Consider the following 24574-nt stretch of genomic DNA (forward strand, 5'->3'; position numbering starts at 1 on the left):
GGTTAGACGTCTATTACATTTTCACGACAGCCCAAATTTTGCCAGAAGTCAGGGCTGTGTTTGGATGGCTATTAGATGTCTTTTAAACGCAAAATTGCTTACTGAGTAGGGTTGGCAGCGGCAGCACGCGCATCACCAAGTGCTGAGGGGTCACCAAAAATAGCCTAATGAAAAATCAATCATCATATATTCATAGTCATAATAATTATAATGCCGATATTATTTCAGTATAGAAATATTATTAGGCATTTTTTAGGGATGTATATAACAAAACAGGCCGAACAAGAGTATTTAATTGCTCTACAAAAAGGAATATTTAAAGGCATTTAATAGGCATTTAAAGGCATCATAAAGGAATTACGCTTAGGGCACCAAAATGGCTAGCAGCGACACTGAGGGTTGGGTTTGGGGTAGGGACAGGGTTAGGACAAAATTTTGGATGAATGTTGTTCCAGGATCAACAAAATATGTTAACTCTAATATATAAAATGGGTTGATTATAAACTAATCAATAGTGTTAGGGGTAAAATATTACAAGTAACGTGAGTTAGGTAATCAGATTACTTTTTTCCAAGTAACTAGTTAAGTAACACATTACTTTTAAATGTATAATTAATAATTTGTTTTCTCCTTTATTGACTGACACCCCTTCTCTCCCCATGTTGAGAGAAATCGTGAGTGCAAAGGTAAAGGCGTTGTGTGCACTGTGTATAAACATGAGTGTTATGTTACTGTAGTTCTAGACTAAATGTGAGCATTAATTTACTCATCTAACTTGGAAAAAAAAACTGATTCAATATTCCTCACAATTATTAAAAACAGTGAAATGCAAATTTCAGAATATTATGCAAACCTGCCATAATTAAAAATGTTAAATTACACAAATATACTTTATGTAATCTTACTTTATTAACCAGTGTCTTTGCCTCTGACCTTTGATGATCCAATTCAACCTTATACAGGCACTGGTCATATAATTAGAATATCATCAAAAAGTTGATTTATTTCAGTAATTCCATTCAAAAAGTGAAATTTGGATATTATATTCATTCATTACACACAGACTGATATATTTCAAGAGTTCATTCCTTTTAATTTTGATGATTAGAACTGAAGCACACTCTAATCAGCTAATTAACTCAAAACACCTGAAAAGGCCTTTAAATGGTCTCTGTCTAGTTCTGTAGGCTACACAATCATGGGGAAGACTGCTGACTTGACCAAAAGACCAAAAGACGACAATTGACATCTTGCACAAGGAGGGCAAGACACAAAAGGTCATTGCTAAAGAGGCTGGCTGTTCACAGAGCTCTGTGTTCAAGCACATTAATAGAGAGGAGAAGGGAAGGAAAATATGTGGTAGAAAAAAGTGTACAAGCAATAGGGATAACCGCACCCTGGAGAGGACTGTGAAACAAAACCCATTCAAAACTGTGGGGGAGATTCACAAAGAGTGGACTGCAGCTGGAGTCAGTTCTTCAAGAACCACCACGCACAGACGTATGCAAGACATGAGGTTTCAGCTGTCGCATTCCTTGTGTCAAGCCACTCTTGAACAAGCCAAAGCGTCAGAAGCGTCTCGCCTGGGCTAAAGACAAAAAGGACTGGACTGCTGCTGAGTGGTCCAAAGTTATGTTCTCTGATGAAAGTAAATTTTGCATTTCAAAGATTCACCTTTGGAAATCAAGGTCCCAGAGTCTGGAGGAAGAGAGGAGAGGCACATAATCCATGTTGCTTGAAGTCCAGTGTAAAGTTTCCACAGTTAGTGATGGTTTGGGGTGCCATGTCATCTGCTGGTTTTGGTCCACTGTGTTTTCTGAGGTCCAAGTTCAACGCAGCCATCTACCAGGAAGTTTTAGAGCACTTCATGCTTCCTGCTGCTGACCAATTTTATGGAGATGCAGATTTCATTTTCCAACAGGACTTGGTACCTGCACACAGTGCCAAAGCTACCAGTACCTGGTTTAAGGACCATGGTATCCCTGTTCTTAATTGGCCAGCAAACTCGCCTGACCTTAACCCTATAGAAATCTATGGGGTATTGTGAAGAGGAAGATGCGATACACCAGACCCAACAATGCAGAAGAGCTGAAGGTCAACCTGGGCTCTCATAACACCTGAGCAGTGCCACAGACTAATCGACTCCATGCCACGCCACATTGCTGCAGTAATTCAGGCAAAAGGAGCCCCAACTAAGTATTGAGTGCTGTACATGCTCATACTTTTCAGTTGGCCAACATTTCTAAAAATCCTTTTGTATTGGTCTTAAGTAATATTCTAATTTTCGGAGATACTGAATTTGGGATTTTCATTAGTTTTCAGTTTTAATAATCACAATTAAATGAAATAAACATTTGAAATATATCATTGTGTGTAATGAATGAATATAATATCCAAATTTCACTTTTTGAATGGATTTACTGAAATAAATCCAACTTCTTGATGATATTCTAATGATATGACCAGCACCTGTAAGCATCCTCTCCTGCGATCCAGAATGGCAGCAAAGCGGAAAGGTTTGTTTCAGCTGCGCCCTCTACTGTACAGACAGGAATTTGAATTTTCTTCAGCCTGAGGCTCATTCAATTCACCTTTGGTGAGAAAGGGCCTTCGCATTTGACAAAAATAGAATCAATTTTTTGTCATAAAAAAAAAACAAGCAAGCCAAGCCCAGATGAGAAAAAGTAACTCAGAAGTAATGTGAGTAACACAATAAAATAATTTTTTAATGGAGTAATGCAATATTTTAATGAATTACTTTTACAAGTAACTTTCCCCAACACTGCAAATCAATGTTGTGCATTGTACTATATGCCAAAAGTGTCTATGAATATACACTCATAGAGTATTGTTTCTGTATTTTTTGTGCTGAAAAACTGGTGCAAATGGGGCAGCATAAAAAAAAACCTTAAAGGAGTTGTATGTAAGAAATGTATTTCAATTAATCATAAAATGGCCCTGATATGTCACTAGACATTAAGAAATCATGTTAATTTCAAATACTTGTATCACTGACAACAGTAGTCCGGTCAGGATATTGTCATTTAAAAAGTGAAGTTGCAGCCCTCAACTGATGTTGATGTTGTCATGTTGTGTTTTGGTCTGATGCATCACCCTCCACCTTTCTACCAATCACAAAGTCAGTAGTGTTGCAGCATCCGGGTTGCCAGCTCTGCTAGTTACCACAGATGCAGCTACAAAGGTGTCGGAATCGGATAAAAAAAATGTCTAACGTTGCAAAACCCCAAAAAACTTGTTATGAATCTGAAATACTTCGTGACAAAGTCCGAAATAAAACAAGGATCTGTATAGGAGATGCCTTTGAAAGATGGAGACGGCTGAAAACGGAGAAGAATTTGAAGACGGACGCCAACGTTGCTAATTTTCTCCTGGACAGGTAAGATTCATCTACAACCTCAAAAAAATCTATAAAAAAAAAATCAGAAAATCAGAAAAAGTTGGGACATTTTGTAAAATGCATTAAAATCAAGAATCTGTGATTTGTTAATTATATTTAAACTTTTTTTAACTGACAAAAGTACAAAGAAAAGTTCTCCAATGTTTTCACTGACCAATATAATTGTATTTTGTAAATATGAACAAATTTTGATTTTGATGGCTGCAACACACCCCAAAAAAGTTGGGACAGAGACAAAATAAAAGTGAAAAGATTATCCAAATTAGATTATCCAACCCTAAAGGAGGAGGGAGAGGGATACACGCTCTATAGTAATTTGAATGTGATTGCAGTACCAGTTTTGGCCACATTCTTACATACGGCTCCTTTAAAGTTGACCCATGTATTAACAAATTAACTCAGACGTTTCAAAAAGAGTGGATCTATTAAGAGTGTAAGGTGTTGTTGGTGTCTGCATACTATTTCCACTTAGTGGAGTGGACATTATTTGATTCCTACAATTATGACCAACAAGTATGAAAACATAAAACATAGAACACATAGAAATCAAATTTAGTGGAGATACTGCAGTAATGGTATTTTAATAAACTATAAATCAACAATGATTGTCTTATCACATATTCTGCATACATTTACCAGCAATTTATTTATTTTTAAATCAAATATTTTAAATTAAATATGTGCAAAAACTTTGTCATAAAATACATTATACAATATTAACACTCGTTTATATTAACATAGACAGAATCCTAACGAGGTTTGGTACATCCATTGAAAAGGGCTTAAAATAACCAGATCAAAGAGAAGAAATAGGAGAGAGAGAGAACACTATATATAAAAGACTTATTTTAAGTAGCCTATTCAACATTGGAGCTTTTCAGTTTGTGCCTGAAAGTGGGTTTGTTGTACCAGCCCACAGTAGGAGCAGAGGCAGCACTGAATGCTGTGGAGTAGGTTAAACTCTTCAGTACATATTTACAGCACAAAAGAAGCCAGCACTGCAACTACCAGTGTGACTGAGGAGATGACAGCTGAAGCTCCAGCTGTAAGGAAAGGTGCCGTGTGCTTCATCATCCAGTCATACTCATCCTTCAGTCCCTGCCTCTGTAGCTCGGGACCCACCACACTCCGGATGGTCTCATAGTACGAGTTCAGCCAGTGCAGCTACAAAACAACAACAAAGAAAGAGACATAATCTGCACTGCCAGACATAATTGAAATCAACAACTGATTTGTGTTTCTGAAAGTAAAAATAAGGCTTTTTTAATTTCCAGCGAACCCACAACACCCCTCCCCAGATGTATTTCTAGTGAAGAGCGTATGTGGGCAGTTTTTAAAAGGAAACCAACACTAGAAAACAACTTATTTTAAACAAACAAAGCTGTGGTTTTTAACTGGTTCACTACCCAGATTTTACATTGGAAACCAAATGGAACCAAACACACCCATCCCAACAGTAACAAAATTGATGATGGTGTGAAAGTAAACTTATGAAAGTAAACTAACTTTAATAGTCATACTAATCAACTGTGCTAAAGAGTTAGGCTAAGGTGAGGTTTAGGGTTAGATACTTGTAACTATGCATAATTTACTGTTGTTATTATTATTATTATTATTATAGTAAGTACATGTATTAACGTCACCTTAAAGGGTAACTAAACTCTAAAACAACTTTTTTTAGTTATTGATCTGTAAGAATGGAGCTCCATAAATGCTGTTCATTGATTCCAGTACATTTTTTGAGATTTGGGTTTAAAGTGTTTTAATTCTACAATATATGGTTTAAAAATGTCTGAGTGCTGCCCTCTTCAGGTTGAACGGTGGCTACTGCAGTTGAATTTTCCTATTGGTGGTTGCGGTGGTTCGTGACAGACAGATTAATACTGGTATTATTTCAAATACCTGCTCAGGACTTAGAAGAGATGTGTTTATCAATTTTCTGTCATAAGGCACCAATGAAACGGTTTCAAATGTCAGGTAATTGCTGCTATGCTAGTAGAGAAAAACAGAGAAGAAATGCACACATTATTGTTATTATTATTATTTCATTAGGCTATAGCTGCACTGGATTTACATAGTCCTGCACTCCAATTAGTTGGATGTACCTTTGTAGTAGCTGGAACAGTGACAGCAATGTCTTCTATCCGTATACCAAAGTCACTCTCCTTGTAATAACCAGGTTCTAAAGGAGAGTTTGTCAGTTTAAAACTTTAAGTATCAAACAAAGGCAATCATAATGAGCTGCTAAATGATTCCTCACCAATTGATGTAAACATCCCCTCTTGAAAAGGAATATTATTGGACTGAAATCCCACAGGCCCTATCAGAGCGAAAACAAAGACATTATGAAGAGATATATGACATAGCAGAGATATAACAATATGAAAGCATATATTATTATAAGCTCACCAAGGCTGCATTAATTTGATCAAATGCTGAATTTTCAGCATAATTACTTCAGTTTTCAGTGTCACATGATCACGTGTTCAGAAATCATTCTAATATGCCGATTTGATGCTTAAGAAACATTTATTATTACTATCAATATTCAAAACAGTTAATATTTTTGTAGAAACCTTGATACATTTTTTTCAGGACTCAGGAGAATAGAAAGATTTCAGTTTAGCAAAGAACACAATTTATTTAAAATAGAAATCTTTTGTAACATTACAAATGTCTTTACTGTCACTTTTCATCAATTTAATGCATTTATGAATAAAAATATTCATAAACATAATGACCCCAAACTTTTAAACAGTAGTGCATTTTACTTTTGTTATTAACACAAATGCATCTATATAACAAGATTACTGTGTCAAATATATAAACATGTCTGAGAATCAGACTTACATTCATGGACTCCAAAGTAGTTCCCCACACCATGACCAGTGCCATGACCATAATTTAAACCAACTTCCCACAATGCTCTTCGTCCCAGCATCTCCATGTTCACGCCTATGATGGGAATTAAAACACATGAATGGTAAGCACATGACAGGTTTTGTCTGATGTCTGCTGTGGATAGTTTGCCCTCTTGTGGAAATATCATGACATGGTTGCTTGAAGGGATATTGTGATAAGGTAAGGATAAGATAAGGAGATCCTCACCTCTAGTTCCAGCTGGAAAGATGGTTCTTGAAATCTCAATATTTCCCATGAGCACCCTTGTGTAGGCCTCCTATCAGAGTAAAACAAAGAGAGAGCAGTTTTATTTTTTAGTAGCCTAAATATAAGCATTAAATTATGCTCTGCATCATTAGTATCTCCCTATGCCTGTTCAGTACCTTTTGAAAGTCAGTGGGTTTACCCCAGTGCACAGTACGCGTTATATCAGTGGTACCATCACTGTAACAAAGAATGAGATAGCTGGTTTAGTGCTTGATTTGTTGGTTTAACTCAAATAGTAACAAACCTGGAAACAAGAAATTTGAGCTGGTACAGAGAAACAGATCCAACTCAAATGTTTAGTTTCAATGAACTCAACATTTTAAGGAAACCAGTTTACTTACTATTTAAGTTAAGCTCACAGTGAGATTAGTTATGTACCGTGTTTTTGGACACAAACAGAACTATGTACAAGTACTATGAAACTCACAGATACTGTCCTCCAGAGTCAACAAGATACATCTCATCCACGGTCAGCTTCCTTGCAGCTTCAGTAGATGGACTGTAATACATGAGAATAGTGCAATGATTATAGGTAAATAAATTGAATATAATTAAATAGTGAAGAAAGGAAATTACGGGAAAGTTAAACATCATCAGAGAGCAGGAAAAGACAGACATATTTATTACCTGTAGTGAGCAAGAGCAGCATTAGGTCCACTTGCAGAAATGGTCTCAAAACTCGGCCCTTGGCTGTTCTTTTGCTTGCTGTCAAAACACAATGAGGGTTTGTGTTTCTCAGGAAAAAGAAAGTAAATGTGTTGTAATACACCACAAAGTGATTTACACAAGAATACATCTTCTAAATGAATATCCTTGATGTAGGAACAGGTTACTTGTGCAAATAATGTTATGCCTACAATCAATGTTTAGAAAGATGGCTAATATAGAGTGCTACAGTCTGTTTCTGTAAGTTATTATTTAGCCATAATGTATACATATTTCAAGAAGCCCCAAAGGCATTATAGCATTATATGTAAAAAACAAAACAAAACAAATAAAAATTAAATGAAATATAAATAACATTTAACTGCCAAATTTAGTGAGAATTACACTACCCACGTGTATATCATAATATAAATGAATAAATAAAATCGTATTTAATTGCAAAATTCACTGTGAAGAACTATGCTATAACCATGTGTATATGTAGATTTATAAATATTTTGCAAAAAAATGAAAACACATTGTTTGGTCACACTTTAGATCTATTTAGAATAGATTAGATCAAGTAGTTTTGTCCATCATTTTTTACATAGTCTTGAACTTTTGAACTCTTTTCTCAGATTTTTGGAACAACTTGAGGATGAGTATGATGACATCATTTACATTTTTAGGTGAACTGTCCCTTTAATACCATTTGTTTTATGTGTGAGTGGTATCAGTGATGAGGGTTTAGCTCCGCTGTTCTGTACCTGCGACACTGATCAACAAATTGTGCTGCTGTGAGCTCGGTCTCTGTGCCTTCTGGAACTTTCTTTTCAAGCCACAACAGAAGCTGCATGACTGCGACTGCATCCCTAACCTGTGGGAAGCCAGAGAGGATGATCACCCATCGTGGCTGAATGCAGTTGACTGAGGTCTGGCACTAGGCCATAAAACACCAGAACAAAGATGTTTGTCCATTCATGTTATCTGATGCAGTTGTTTTAGATTGAAAAACTCATTCTGCAAAATATGTCAATAGACCATTGAATACTGCAAACATCATCAGTAAAAAAGATCCCAATATGTTTGATGGAGGTTCTACGATAAGGAGAGATAACACATTGATTGAGTTGAATAAAGCTGCAGTGAATGGAGCCTGTCTGGACTCCTAATGTGGCTTTATGGTGTGATAAAGTGCCCCTCAATCTAGAAATTATGATAATACAACACAGGTATCAGTAAACAGTCTCCATCAGGCTGATGGTCATTTGGGGAGAAGACCGTGTGGAAGTTTCCATTTGTTAACATTAGTTAACTACATTAACTAACATAAACTAACAATTAAAAATACTTCTATAGCATTTGTTATTCTTAGTTAAAGTGTATACAATATTAAAATCATATGTTTTATCTGTTAATATTATTTAAAGGGGAATTCGGCAACTATATCAACTTAATAAAACCGTTTAGAAATCATTTGGATGGTGTAATAACCTGTTCCGGTGAAAATGGTGACTTTCCCCGCTCCCCCCAACGTTCCTAGGCGGAAAACCAACCTTGCAACATGAGGATTAACGTCCCGGTAAGTTGGAAATAGGAAGTCTCGTGAGAAGCGAGACAGAGCGAGAAACACAAGCTGCTTTACGGCAATTCGACATAAACACACACGCCGCCCTCAATGTGTATGATGTATTACCCACCTCGGTAGACATAGCTCCACATGATAAAGTTGGCCGGCTCCGATAATAACAAATGCACACGAGCAGCGTTAGAAAGGGGGAGGAGGGTGTCGCAAGTGAGTTTTTTTTACGACATTGTTGTGAAATATACGCCCCACAGTTGTAGGGGGAGCTCGTTGAGAAAAAGGGAAAATCAGCGAAGAAATAGCTAGAGTTTCCGAGTTCCCCTTTAATGGAACTGAGCCAACACGAACTAACAATGAACAGTTGTATTTTTTAACTAACACTGATAAAGGTAAATACATACTGTAACAAATCTATTATTCATTATTAGATAATGTTAGTAAATGCATGAACTAATGGGACCTTATTGTAAAGTGTTACCGTATCCTCTTACATGAGCCTCTTTGAGAATACGCTGCTCTGTCACATCTTTCACTGCTTTGGTGGTCAGTACCGGAGAGTAGGTGCTGGTCAGTAGTTTGTCCTGAAAGAGATAAGTTCATCTGTGGTAAAATATTGTCTTCACCTTTACTGTGTGTGGGACACAAGCTGCATTATGAAATCATAGTTTCAGTCCATCCATCCATCAGTATCCATCCATCCGTTCATCCATCCATCCAACAGCAACTTCTCCTATATCTACCACACTGTTCTGCATGCTTAATTGACCTAATGTCTAGGATTGTATTTCTTGAGATCTGCAATTTTCCTTGCACATCAGGAAGGAGTCACATTAGGAGAAACAAAATTTTTAAACAGTGTTGGTTGCCTCTGATTTAACGGTCGGTAACAATATATATATATATATATATATATATATATATATGTAAATATACACACATACATATATATATCTGTTGATAACATTTTTTTTTTCAGTCAGACTTGGAAAGGCAAAATAAAGTGGCTGAAATAGCTGTGCACCGAATCAAAAATAGAAACAGCTCCACTGGTTATAGCAATCTAATTTTGTCACACATGCCTGGTGTAGATGCATAACTAAACTTTTTCGATAGATACAAGCACATAGGCTTGTTTTTCATCTACTAGACTACAGTTGCATATTTACATTTATGTTTAAGGCTTTTAAAAGCCATTTGGGAAAAATATACCAGACTACTGTTTAAAACTTCTTGAACAGAATTGCAGGATCAAATTAAAGGCCAAACCAAATGCAGAAAGTGAAAACCGATTATTCATGCTAAATTTTAAGGGCTGTGTATGTAACCATCTCAGCCATATTCAGCCTGCAGATAGTTTGAGTATCCAAGCTGACAAGCACATACCAGTAGTCTATAATTTGGATCTAGGTCTTACCTCAGGAGTGATGAGCTCATACAGGGCTTGGTTGGTGTACTCTGTACCCACCCACACCCTCACGTTGGGTGTCTGTAGATAGGACTGCAGATACAAACGCACAGAGTTGTACTCAAGCAGCTGCACACAATAGCCCTGGTAGCACGAAGCATTCAGGTACAGCTTCAACTCTTCTGAAATTCGTTCAATGTGCACAAAGAGCCTGTCAAAGGAGGTTAGTTAGAAACTGCACACCAACTTATTATAGTGCTGTTAATAAGAAAGAGGAACTTGCCATATCTCATCCATTGTCAGCAGAGTGTAAGAATAGAAGAATGGATTAAAAGGGATGTCGTTGCCTCGTAAATTAAACAGCCCTGAAAATAGAGACGCAAACTTAAATGCTTTGGAATGGAAAGAGGTTTACAGAACGATTCAGTGAAAATCTCCTGCATTTGGCATTGTGTTGTGCATTGGGGTGCTCACATGCGGTCTCATCCAAAGCTGAAAGCAGCACAGCGGTGGGCTTGTAGGGATTGTCACTTATTTGGGCTCGTATATGATCTACTTTCATTGGCCAGGTCCTCTCTGAACAAAAGAACAAACACACACATGCACAATGTCATCTTCAACTACATCAAAACCTAAATAAAACAGTGCACAAAAAAAAGATTGAATTAATCATGAATCGTTATGAAAATGAATCATTATTTTGAGTCAAATCTTTCCAGTGTTTTACTTTATCCACTTTAAAAATAATTGAATGATACTGGGTTTAAATAATTAATTCATGAATCAGACTGATTAGGTTCTTACAGAGACCCTAAAAGATGATCTTCCTGTTGGGTCCAGATCATTTGATCTGTTTCTCACACAAAGCTATTATATAAATTCAAGTCTTTTTCGAAGCTTGAAAGCCTCTTTTATGAGGAAGAGCGACAAACACAGACTTTCTCTTTTTATGTCTCACAGAAAAAAAAGTCATGCATGTTTTGATCAACATGAAATCATTTTTAGGTAAACTATTCTTTTAATCAAGCCTCATTGACTCTTCGCACCGGATGAGCTAGAATATCCCCTCAGTCTACTATTACTGCCGTAAGTTATATCACTGGTCATTAAAGATTAAATAAGAGCTTTATTGCTCTGTTTGTCATGATCTTATGTTCCTCTGCACTGTTCGCATAGCACTTATCAGTCAAGTGATGCTGATAAGACATGCACACACCAATGACACTGTCAGGTAAGCGCATGGGGTTGTCAGGAGGCAGAGGAGGTCGATCTGTCCATATTTGATCCACCAGGTTATCAGGAATAGAATTCAGGATCCGGCCCGCTGGAGCCAGGTTGGTGTTGTAGACGCCAAATGTGTCTGGAGTAACAAAGAACAGTGACCAAATGATTCAGGACTGAATTTGATGATCATTTTTGTTACTAAATTTTTTGCTTATCACACATACTTATCATCATGTCATCATTTTAAGATACTTTATATATACACTACCATTTTATGCTTACAAAGGCTGCATTTATTTGATCAAAAATACAGTAAAAACAGTAATATTGTGAAATATTATTGCATTTATTATATAGTATATTATTATATTATAACTGTTTTCTACTTCACATTTATTATTATTATTAATGTTAAAAACAACTTCTTGATATTTTTGTGGAAACAGTGATTCATTTTTGTCAGGATTATTTGATGAATAGGTTAAAAACTTCAAAAGAACAGCATTTATTTTTGGGTAACATTATTAATGTGTTTAATGTCACTTGTCACACAATACATCCTAATAAATTAAATTTTTTACACTATTTCGATACTCCACTTAAGACTAACTTTGCAGCTACATGTCAACTAACTCTCACTATTTTGCAGCTACATGTCACTAGCTCTCACTAGAGTATTAGTAGACTGTTAGGTTAGGGTTAGTAGAAGAATAAGTTTATTATGTAGAATAAATTGACGTACTCAAAAAGTTATGGTCAATTGAATGTCTGTTGATGTACAATCAAGATAAAGTGTAAGCAGATATTAAGCAGACAGTCTACTAATAATCTAAAGACTGCTAGCTGACAAGTTGCAAAGCTACTTAGTTAGTAGAGTGTTTAGTGGACTATTGAACTAAAGTGTTACCAAACTTTATTGGGCTTTTAGGTTTAGTTTGATTTAGTTTCCTGTTTCTGTTTGCATCTGCGTCTTGTTAATTTAATTTTCCCTGTGTATATAAGCCCCAGTGTTTGCTGTATTAGTTTGTCAGTTGTTCCTTGTATTCCTGTCATTTGTTTTCCGTGGTATCCGTAGTTTTGCTCTTAGATCTTCCTCTCTGCCTGCCTTCCTTGCTCTCCTTGTTACATTATTTCCACACATTAAACCAGAATATGAAAAAAACCAGCAACATTTTATGAGAAAACATTACACAATTTAACATTACTTAGTTTATCTTGTTTTAAGAAAATGTAGTATTAAATTTAGCCATGTTTGCTCACCTACAGAGAAGAGGAATGGGTCAAAGCCCACGTGATCTCCCTCAGGGATCTCCAGGATTAGCCAGTTGGTGATGCTGCGAATGGAGCCTGTGTTCCAGAAGAGTTAGACCAGGAAAGTGTTAAACACTCAGATCAGTTAATACATCAGAGGAAAAATGTATATCATAAAATGATTCGATACATAGGATATTAATTGTAATATGTGCTAGAAAAAAGGCATTCATTCTTTAACTTCTTAGACAAGTTTAACATATTAATTTCACTCTCATAATTTGCTCCTCACCATCTCGCTCTAGCTCCCAGTTACAGTCCATTTGTCTCTCTGCTTGAATCCAGTAGCGGCTATCGGTCCACAAAACAGCCTTCTTTTGAGTAATTACGGCTGTGCCTAGGAATTAGAAACAGACTCTTGTAAGTTATAATAGAATACAGGAGTGGGACATTTGTTAAGGTCCAAAGTGACAAACGTAACGTGACTGAGAATGATGCATTAGTGATACAGCAATATTATGATGGGTTGGCTGTGAAACACACCTGCAGAGCCAGTGAAGCCAGACATCCAGGCCATCCTCGCATCTCTGGGGGCGATGTACTCACTCTGCCAATAAAATTACAGTCAGTTACTGTCACAGAGTTAATGTCTGATAATGAAGAAAATTGAAATTGGAGCTGAGGTTTAGGAGGAGCTTAAACATTTATCAGGGCTTAGACCAAAAATGGATAAATAAGTGACAAAAAGAGCCCCATATATTTAAAATGTGGTGGTAAAATGTTTTTTGTTTATATTTCATATTATTCTATTCTGTAGACATAAGGCCCTTTAAGCTTTCTCATAGTGTTGAATTTATAGCTCATATGAATGCAAAGTAATATCGTTTTTTATTAAAAAATGAATTGCATTTCATTATAAATGTTAAAATATTAGAATTTATTTTGACATTGGCATTTATTTCACATCCGAGCATAGCATTTTTTTTGTTTGTTTTGTTTTTAAATGGTTAGGGGGAAAGAAAAATTCCAAGGGGGCCAATATTGAACCTTAATATGAAAGTTAAATTCTGACGCTGGTTAGCGGTTTAGTACCAGATGAGCGTCTGTGGCAGGAATGATGTAGGCAGAGATGTTGAAACTGATCATGTACTCTCTCAAGTCACGAAGCCTCAGAGTTGTGTTTACAGCTGTTGGTGGCAAATACTGGAACAAAAGGAATGAATCATTTAAATATATTGGATCAAAATGATTTACTCTATCCATCAAGGAAATGTAAAAATGTTATCCTCAAGAATGTTAAATACCACAAATTTAATGCATTTACTCAGACAATGCACGCACAGACAGACAGACAGACAGACAGACAGACAGACAGACAGACAGACAGACAGACAGACAGACAGACAGACAGACAGACAGACAGACAGACAGACAGACAGACAGACAGACAGACAGACAGACAGACAGACACACACACACACACACACACACACACACACACACACACACACACACACACACACACACACACACACACACACACACACACACACACACACACACACACACACACACACACACACACACACACACACACACACACACACACACACACACACACACAGATCTAGGGTGTGCATGACCTAAAAAAAATCTCTTATCAGAGGAGAAGATCTCCTCTCTGAGATGCCAGATTATTTTCTCTTCCCACTTCTCTCTGAGCTAAAGACGAATCCTAGCAGTGGGCTGAATCAGTTGTGTGATTATTCAGTTTAAAACACGGACAGAGTAAGGATATGTGGAATAGAGTACCGGAGGAATTGCCGAACAGTCCCTCTCGCTGCCTGGCCCTTCTTCGGCCCGCACCGCATGTCTGCCTCCTGTGATGACACAAGAAGAAACACATGCAGGACAACAGAGTAAGCACATGTGCTGATCAAAGGGCAGCAACAGTGGTTAAACTTATACCGTTATAATTCAAGATGACAATGTTTTCACGTGTCAATATGATCAAAACAGTAAAAGCATATGCAGCATTATAACTCACATAAAATCTCATAAAACAATATAGCTAAATATAGAAAACACGCCACATATAGCACCATTCTCTGAAGGAAAGAACATTTAACGCACAGCCCCTTACATAATCATATGTAAACAGATTTGTTTTGTGGTTAGAATGAGCAAACAAATTACATTTTACAGCATAATTCATATTAAGGCTAATGACATGCAAATGTATTCCCATAAACACACACATGACACAATCACAGATGGTAATGAAAGCCTTAATCATACAATTGTCGCATTCTTGCATAGTTAAAGTCACCATCACGTACACACACATTTTTTTTTTACCTCCAAGAACCACAAGACACACAGCCAGTATCCAACCTGAGGAGCTCATTTTAGACCATCTGCTCCAAGCAAGTCCACACACAGAGTGTGACAGTGGGGCACGAGTGTTTCTGTCTTGTGAGTCCATGCACGTGTGTGTACAAGGGTTTTTATGTCCCATCTAAAACTACATGCATTATCTTGATTCAGAGCCGTCCTAACCAGAGCCACGTGCAATAGCTAAGGGGGAGGACCTCTGGCTGCGACTCTAATCTTTACTACAGTAATAAAAGCATGGTGTCTCTTCACTCTATGCCCTTCTATAATGTGCAGTGCATTTACCCAGGCATGGCAAAGCAATTGCAAGTCACATATAAATTATATCCAATCTCTCCGGAAACATTCTGTAGTCTACTTCACTGCTCTCCTCTGCAATCTCCCTGTAATCTAACAACATCACTCTGACTTTCATTGCCAGTAAGTGTAGCAAGAAAGGTTTCATTGTGTGTCCACTTAAAGGGATAAGTCACCCAAACATGAAAATTATGTCACCATTTACAACAGCCTCATGTTGTTCAATGCCTTTTTTCTTCAGTGGAACATAAAAGCAGAAGGTTGGCTGAATGTTCAGACCTGCTTAATATCGGCTAACTCTTTATTGTGATGTTCCCAAAAAGACATTCTACAGACTATAATTTTTAATATATATAAAATGATTTTAACTAAAGTTAGCTGAGAATCACTGCGTTAGACCTTGCCTTGACGTATCATGTTTGAATATACACAAGAGCTGAAGTGGAAGAGAAGATTTTCTCCATAACAACTGAAATTTAGGTCTGTTGCTCACAACACAGGAATCACATGACTTCAGACAGTTTGGATAACATCCATCCATCTTTTACCTTCAGTGTACAGAAAAGAGCAGTGTGAGAATTCTGCCAATCATCTCGTGTTGGGTTTACCACAGAACATTCTACAGATTTAGAATGACATCATTTGAATTTTGAGTTTACTACCCCTTTAAATGTCATTCCTGAGTCCACTGTGTGCATTTTCATCGAAAACATTACTTTATGATTCCACACCTTTTCCAACAGTAAAAAATAACTTTCTTTTCATATCTAATAAACAAACTCAGATAAATCAAATAATACTGCATGTCACTTAAAGGTGCAGTGTGTGACTTTTAGCGACATCTAGCGAGTTTACACTAAGGGCTCAGCCCACCACTCACCCCTCCCTTTCGAAGAAGCTACGGTGGCTAAAACAGGACAAACATCGTCGTCTGAGACGGCAGAGAATAGCCAGAGTAAACCAAGTTTCTGTACCACAGTCCATTATAAACCACATCATGGATAAAGTTTACAAAGCCATAGTCAGGTGAGGATCAAGGGTTTTAATACGTAATATAATAATAGTAATTAGTTGATTGTCTCACAAACATAACCAGCACATTTCTCCCCACATAGAAAACCCATAATACAGCGAGGGAGAAGAACCACATGAAACTATGCAACTATATATTTTTTCTAAGTTTAGCTGGCTAATATGAGTTGTTACTGTGGCTGAGCTGGTTAAAGCGTTAAGCCTTGTTTATACTGGACGCGTCCACATTAGCCCAAAGGTGCGTGCGGCAAAAATAACGTGATTGTAACAGCGCGCGCGCCTCCGCATCCCCTAGACACTATTTACTACACACAATAGTTTTTTTTCTCTTATTTTCGAAACTCGATCGACTTAAAATGCTTCCAAGATCGACGGGTTGGTGATTCCTGTAACTGTTTTACGGTCAATGACAAGAGTACTAATCAGCTGTCTTACGAACGTAACCAGCACATTTATCCCCACATAGCAAAGCCTTAACACAGCAAGGGAGAAGAATTAAGTTACATGAAACAATCCAACTACATATTTTACACCACTGACAAGGAAAAGTCACTACTCACGGTGTTTATGGCTAGCTTCTAGCTTTCTGCGGCTTCTCTTTCAAGGTAGTGACGAAATGCGCTCTGTAACGCTGTTTGTTCGCTGTCGGCTACGGTAGAAACATGACGTCACAATATGTCGACCTTCATAGAAGGGGATTCCCGCGCCTATGTAGATATAAATGCCTAATTCTAAGGTAATAAAAACATTATGGTTTATTAAGTAAGTTCTTTATACACCACTGAACACATAGTTATGGATGTTATATTGCATTTCTGTTAATAGATACTCAAAATTTTTACACATTGCACCTTTAACAGTTTTAAGAAGACAATTGTCTAGACCGATATAATTACTGTGCCACAGTCAGATCCAGTGAACAGCTGAGATGCATGTCTGGCCGATCCTCTGCCACTAAACTCATTACTGCATAGCAACAGTGCCATTTGCAGGCTAGGAGGAGATTTACCTCCTTACAGAGATGTTGTATTCTTATGAACAGATTATTAATGCATAATGTCTACATTTATGTGTTCAGAGTTCCTCCACATGACGCCAAGGTCAATGATATCAAAATCGACCCCATTTACTATTGAAGTAAACAGTGCTGTGTTATTTCAAATGATTAATCTGTATACTTTAAATAATTTGTTTGAGTTCATAATCTTTTATCAAAAAATAAAAACAATATAAATATAAAAATTAGTTTCTTTTCCAGTGACATCACAAATCAATAACAGCATCAAATGTTATGACAAACAATAAAACCCAGCAAAAGCCAGTTACTTATTAACACACACAATCAGTGACGATAAGATAAAATCACAGACTCCACATTTCAGAGCTCCATTATCAGGGCTGTCTTGTGAGTAAATTTACACAAGATTAAAAAGTCAGACACTATTCTGTTACACAATAGACACTACATATATATATATATATCAAATTTATGTGAAACAAATGAACCAGCAGGGGGCATGGTTGCACCAGTAGTTATTTTGCTGGCTCTAGCAGTTCCAACTTGACATGTGGAAAATATTATACTGCATAAATGTCATTGATAATATTATTTGCAATTATATTAAACTCCCTAAAACATAGATAACTTGATGCATGAATATTCAAAATAGCCTATCTTAAAAACAACATTCTTGTTTTATGTTGTGATGCAACTGGAATTACAGTGATATGAAAAGGCTACATGGCTGATCAAATTAATCCAAGCAGTAAAAGACTGGAAATATTAGAGACAATAAAATAAAACAAAATAAAATAGCAAATAGAACGCTTTTAATCAGAAGCTAAGGCCACATGAATTATAGGCCTACATTCTTCTCAGTACTTTTAAAATAAACTTTTGTTGATATTTATTTTATTTGAAATACTTTGCTAATGCTGCTTTTTTTCATAAACACTTAGATGCGATTGGACATACTTAATGCAATATTTTATTCAATGGCATCCTTATTTACAAGCTCGTAAACACACCGACAGACTCCTGTAAGTATGCAGATTTGCGTGCTCAAATGCCAGCAAACCTCCCCTGGAACCAGCGACTGTCTTCATTATTTGCTCAAACGAGCACAGTGCTCAAAGTTATAGATAGATATTAATAAATGGTAGCCCTGGCAACCGTTCCCTGGTAATGTGGAGCAGCACGGTGAGCCACAAGCAATACCTCCACTGACACAGAGCTTCAGAGCTCAGACGGCCTCGCACTCACATCCATAGATCACTGATCTCAGTTCAGTCATGAGCGCAGCTCAATGCAGGCACACACTGCATTTCCCACTATATACACTGTAATCTGAGAACCAGGTAACACAGCACAGTCATATGACATGTGTGTCAGGTCCCACACATGTAAGTCTATTACAACAAAATCTATCCTGCTATATTTATAGTGGATTGTTGAGTTATGCTATTACTTTTGATCAGACATACAATTTCTGCCTGGTGGATAATTAAATAAGCACAAAAATGCCATAGACTGACATTAAAGAAGGGACCACCTGTCACCTCGATCAGACGAGGCCGATCCAAATCCGATATTGTGTGTAGGCCTATACTAGCCTACTTCTGTGTTGTTGTTAAGGCCCACAAAAAGCACCAAAAACATTATAAAGCACCATAAAGTTTTCGTGCACTATATTACAAGTGTTCCGAAGCCATTATAGTATAATGTTAGATAGAAATTAACATTTAAGTAATTCAATTCAAGATCATGTAAACTTTTCACTGAAAACATTCAGTATTCAGCGTCGCGTTCGGTTACGACAGTCAACATGATGAAACCCTCTCCAAGATGATTCAATGTTACTATTATTATACTTGATCTGTAGATAAAGGTCTATTGTTTCGCATAAAACAACTTTATCTTGTTGGACGTTATTGCTGTAACGTTAACTTACTTAATCATGTTTCTACCGGGTGTCTGTTAGATCACAACACTAGAGTAGAGTCCACTATAATTGTTCTTCACGCGCACAGAACTGAAATTTAAAACGGTTAAAATAAAATGCTATTTGCATAGATAGATACTGTATAATACACTACGCATCAATATGTCTTCCGCTTGTGCTTTGAACTTTTCAATGCCGACTCGACGCGCTGCGCGTTGCGACTCAATAGCTACGTTTACATGGACACAATCGGAATGAAATCAATACGATTGATGAATCCGAACACGGTGTTTACATGAACTATAAATAAAGTAATCGGGTTGATGTGCGCGTTTATATGTCACAAGATTCAAATCGGAATAGATTTTTTGGCATGCGCACACTGCACGAATATGCCGCTGTTCGCGCATAACTATTCTCCTTTATTGGTTCTTTATTTTTTTTAAACAGCAGACTTAATATTTATCCGTCTCTGGTCATGATTTGGAGACGATGAGCATGAACCGTTTTGCCGTGCTGCTATTGATCACTCAGTAAAACCACGCGCCCCAAACCTGTCGTCCATCGATGATAATCTGAAACAAGCACTGGTGGGACGTTGTCCTGCTCCACTTCACAGACGCTGAGTGAAATGAGAATTTTTTAATGACGGAACACTCATTTATATTCACTTTATTCAACAGGAAGAACAGCTTGTTCCACGCGTCATACGTCATTACGCTATTTCAACGTCATTGCACATGCGCAGTCCTTTAAGTTTCGGTTTTCAATCCGATCAGGTGTTTACATGTTCTCTCGATCGGATTACAAAAGGAGTAAACCACCCCTTTCAATCCGATCGAAATTTCAATCGGATCGAGCTCAATCGGATCAATTAAGGTGTTTACATGAAGGTTTTTTAGTCCGATTGAGCCGTCAATCCGATTATAAGTGTCCATGTAAACGCAGCTAGTGTTGCTTCAAGCGCATCATTCTGCAGCCGGGATGCGCATAAGCGCTTTGTGCCGCACTGTATTGCAGCCTTTCATATCACAATACATTAACGCAATGAAAGATTATTAATGGCCTTTTTTTTGTTCTTTCCTATCTATCATATGTTGCTGCCTCATTAAACAGGTGTGCTATACATTTAAGACATGTCTCAATTGTATAGTAGCCTATATAAAATAATTTATCTTTTTGATTTTTGTTATCTTGTTTTTCATAAATGTATTTTACAATAAAAGAGCAATGTGTAACGTTTTACCAGATTTAGTGTTACACTTATTGTCTCTTATTTGTTTTTTTCACTAAATGTTCAGATTTTATACAATTATTGTGGACTTATGAGTCTTCTAGACTACATGTTACTGCTGAATTATCCACTAATCTATTTTATAAAAGCATTTTTGTCATAGATTATGATCATATATTTTGTGGATTTGTTTTTCGTTATAAAGAAGTTGCCTGTATTAAGTATATTGTGTTTAACACACAAAAGAGTGATTATCAGTTCAACACACAGAGAGTTATATAAATTCTACTTAATAAAAAAAAACTGTGTTGGTATCGGATCGGCATCGGTATGGGTCGATACTCAGATTTTTGGTATCGGATCGGATCGATTCTGAAAAAAGTGGTATCGGTGCATCCCTAAGCAAAACAACGAACCAAAACAACAAAACAAAAAGCTAAGTAGCAAAGCAAAACAAATCAAATCAAATAAAAACAAAACAAAGAAACAAAACAAAACAAAACAAAGTAGCCTGAAGCAACAAAAACGAACCAAAATAAAAAATTGTTTAAATCAGGCTGGTCTGTTGGCTGGTTTTAGACATTTTTTTGACTAGTAAGAAGATCAGTTCACTGCAAAGCTAAACCAACTAAATCAGCTAAGACCAGTAAACCAACTCAGGCTTGTTTAAACTTTAAAAAGCTTTGTTTTTAAACCAGTTAGAGATCTAAAGGTGGGCTCTTTTGACTTGGTTCAGTAAGAAACCACATAGCAACAGCTCATGTCACTCCTGCAATGCCCTAGCGACCATTAGAATACCATATTTCCCTCAGAAAGTGTAAATATCTTTTGAAACTGTACTGCTCTTCACATCGTTTCCCATGATGCTGACCATGTTCCTCAGCTGCTCACTGTAAGGACACACTCTCGCTCAGTCAATCATTATCTATGACTACAGTAGTTGCTGTCAAATGCCCGGAGGTGCTGGTACGTAAATCATAGACATCAACACTAGTAGTAGAGACCAAGGACACGCAGCATGTTTGCCACTTGAAATATGTTATGCCGTGTCAAATGAGAAGGAGAGAAAGAGTAAAGGAATGTGCATACAGAAACAATGAGAAGTGTGCAGAGGAAATCCTTCAAGAGTAGCACACGTGATGCCTTAGAAGGTTGTGAGCTGGGTCACGTATCGAGTCTGTACATCACCTGCAGTCCGCGGGGCCGAGGAAACAGAACCCATTGCACTACAGAGCCCCTTCTGTCAACACAGACAATTTTAGGTCCCAAAGTCACAGACTGTGAATACAACAATTTCCCTTTAGATGAGATCGATTACTCTGTTTTTGGCATGGACAAGCAGAAATTTCTCTTTCTAAATGCTAATTGCTGCAAACTTTGCTAAGTGTGCCAGATTAAAAGCAGGTGGAAGTTTTCTGAAAGCTTGGAGCATGTTTGAAGTTAGCTTTTAACATCCAATGCCAAACATTGTGAGGAAATATTTCGTCACTGCAAATGAAATGCTTTCTGAATGTTTTTGTATAATACAATGTAGCATGCAATATACAGTTTTCAAAGCTACAAAAGGAAGTAATGACAGTTGAAATCATCATACATGGGCTGCAACACATCAGATTGTGCTGAAAGAAGACATGGATCATGAAGCCAACACATGGAATGGATCACTAAACCGGATGCATGTCATCGGCAGTGTGCGATCGAACCATATGGAGTGATCTGATTGACACGTCAAGCAAAGTATACACACTAAGCTATGCTTACTGACATATTAGAATTCAAATGAGCAAATGACATTTATTCTGTCATGAGGTCTGTCCATTAATCGAACTGATATTCCTGGGAGTTCAATGGCCGAATAAACAAGATAACCTCAGACAGATTGGGATACTTTGAAGTGGATGTATCGGGGAGGGGGGGGGGAATGGAGAAGGTTCCAGCAGCCCATAGGAGCTGTCAGATGCCAGTCGGAGTGACTGATGATTGGGGCTGGTGTTGGATCCCGATGCTGGTCCCTGATCTGTGTAATCAGAACCTGAGAAACGGCGGGATTAGACGGGTCAGACAGGGTCAGGAGAGATGGATGCTGAACTTCCCTCTCGGCTGTGCTTAGACACTCAGAGGCGGAGGAGTTTTACATAATCAGCGGGTGGTCTCCGGGGTGCAGGAGTAGAGCCGTACACACACACACACACGTACACACACACACACGTACACACACACACACACACACACACACACACACACACACACACACACACACACACACACACACACACACACACACACACACACACACACACACACACACACACACACACACACACACACACACACACACACACACACACCCATGCTGCTCGCACCAGAGGAAGAGACCCCACTGTGCGTCTACTCCTCAGAATTAATGAAGGTATGTGGAAGTGCTCTAGTTTTGAATAACAGAGAGCGCTGAGCTCAGTGCTCCTCAAAAGAAAGAAAATATGGAGTCTGTATTCTGTTTAAACAAATGTAGGCACTGTCTACGAATTGGGTGTAAAGTAGGGCCAAAAACAAGTAAAACAAAAACAAGTCATTGACATGGAACAAAATAACCTATATGGAAAATGTCAAATTTTAATCTCAGGAGGTCAAAATAAATATAGTACCAGTCTTTATTTTTCTCGTCTTCTTCAAATAATTTTCTATGAGATATGCAATTTTCACAACCCTGTTACCAAAACATGCCTAATACAAGAACAAGAAAACATTTTGTGTTGTTTGCAATTGGGAGAAAATTATGCATAACAGAGTTTGTTGTTGGTCATTTAAAAGGAGTAAGTAATTTAAATCCTGTTAACTGTATAGATCAAAATTATGACATTGTATGTTTTTGTTGTTGTTGCTGAATACAGTAGAGAAACTCACTCTAATGTGAGACTTCTGTTTCAAAGGTGGACACAGACATTTCTGTTTCATAGGTTAATTTTATGTTTATGAAACATATCTAATAGTACAAAACAGAATTTGTGCTTCTACACTGTTAAAAAAAGTTGCTGCCTTAAATTTTTTAAGTACAATCAACTTGGATGTTTGAGTAATATCAACAAATTATTTCGAACTGATTAAAAAAATAATAAAAAAAATATTATATTCTTGTATATATTATAAAAAAAATTGAAAAAAAATTGCTTAATTTATTTTGATGAGTTTAAACAATGTAAAAACACATGTTGTCATTACTTATTGATCATATTATTATTTTTATTTTTTTACAGTGTAATGCCTTACCAAAATAAGGGGTAACACCAAAGTGTTGGTGGAATGTGTCAACTGTCTTTAATGATTTAAGGTTTGCTGGTTATTTTTATTTACTTTGTAGTGAAAGTGGAATTTATTCTCTCCCTGCGATTGGTCCATCACATTAAATCACAGATGCCCTAATAAAACTTCTCTCCCTTCACTCCCTTATAAATATTTATGTGTGTGAGAGAGAGGGTGAGGGGTGCTGAAAACAAAGTCCAGCGAGGGTCTTTTGCAGAGGGAGAGGTGAAAGTAAAGTTTCTATTTAAGTCTGTGGTGTCAAATATTTATGGGTCAAGAGTTGCATTTGGTGATACCAGAAAGCACAATGACAAAGAATATCCTTCCAGATGCACAGGACAACCCCATAAGCCTTCTGTTCCTCACACATAGAAAGAGACTAAAACAAGTGTGTCAACAACACAAAGAACCACACAACCTTTGTTATGCTGAAACTCAGATTTTCCCTCAGAAGGCCCTCACGATATATAGAGAGAATGAGAAGCAGCTGGACAATCATGTCATTACACTGTGTTATTTGAAAGCGGGACAAGAGAGAAAAAAGCAGATACTTGTCTGTTCATTGATGAACAGAAATAGCTGGTTGACCACAGAACGAGAAAATTCTCCTCTCTTTACTGCAGTCATATATTCAGTCTGGTATGAGAGTCATCCAACATCTCCTTCCCACAGTCCTAAA

The 24574-nt window shown here is 37.2% G+C and overlaps 1 protein-coding gene across 1 annotated transcript; it reads right to left on the reverse strand.

Annotated features, from left to right (window-relative positions):
• Positions 1-3974: 3974 nt before the first annotated feature.
• On the reverse strand, positions 3975-15197 carry LOC143740321 (xaa-Pro aminopeptidase 2-like). Its single transcript, XM_077232459.1, has 21 exons — positions 15055-15197; positions 14509-14576; positions 13789-13899; positions 13240-13303; positions 12989-13093; positions 12706-12792; positions 11438-11581; positions 10696-10797; positions 10505-10586; positions 10231-10432; positions 9308-9397; positions 7999-8108; positions 7214-7291; positions 7014-7085; positions 6703-6763; positions 6527-6596; positions 6269-6373; positions 5679-5738; positions 5524-5600; positions 5321-5410; positions 3975-4582 (listed from the first exon to the last, which is right to left on the reverse strand). Exons 1-21 carry the CDS (start codon positions 15179-15181, stop codon positions 4394-4396), a joined length of 2094 nt encoding a protein of 697 aa, XP_077088574.1. The 5' UTR covers positions 15182-15197; the 3' UTR covers positions 3975-4393.
• Positions 15198-24574: the final 9377 nt, after the last annotated feature.

Source organism: Siphateles boraxobius, unplaced genomic scaffold (assembly GCF_051911475.1).
Source record: "Siphateles boraxobius isolate OS27281-9 unplaced genomic scaffold, OSU_SipBor_1 17, whole genome shotgun sequence".
Classification (NCBI taxonomy): Eukaryota; Metazoa; Chordata; class Actinopteri; order Cypriniformes; family Leuciscidae; genus Siphateles; species Siphateles boraxobius.

What these genes read in the sequence shown, in the direction of transcription:
- LOC143740321 (XM_077232459.1), bottom strand. Translation starts at nt 15,181, where the DNA reads ATGGACTCACAAGACAGAAACACTCGTGCCCCACTGTCACACTCTGTG. An exon ending in CTGGGAGCTAGAGCGAGATG is followed by an intron (nt 12,793 to 12,988) that starts GTGAGGAGCAAA and finishes TCTGGAACACAG; the next exon opens with GCTCCATTCGCAGCATCACC. An exon ending in CTCTTCTAAGTCCTGAGCAG is followed by an intron (nt 4,583 to 5,320) that starts GTATTTGAAATA and finishes GTTGTTTTGTAG; the next exon opens with CTGCACTGGCTGAACTCGTA.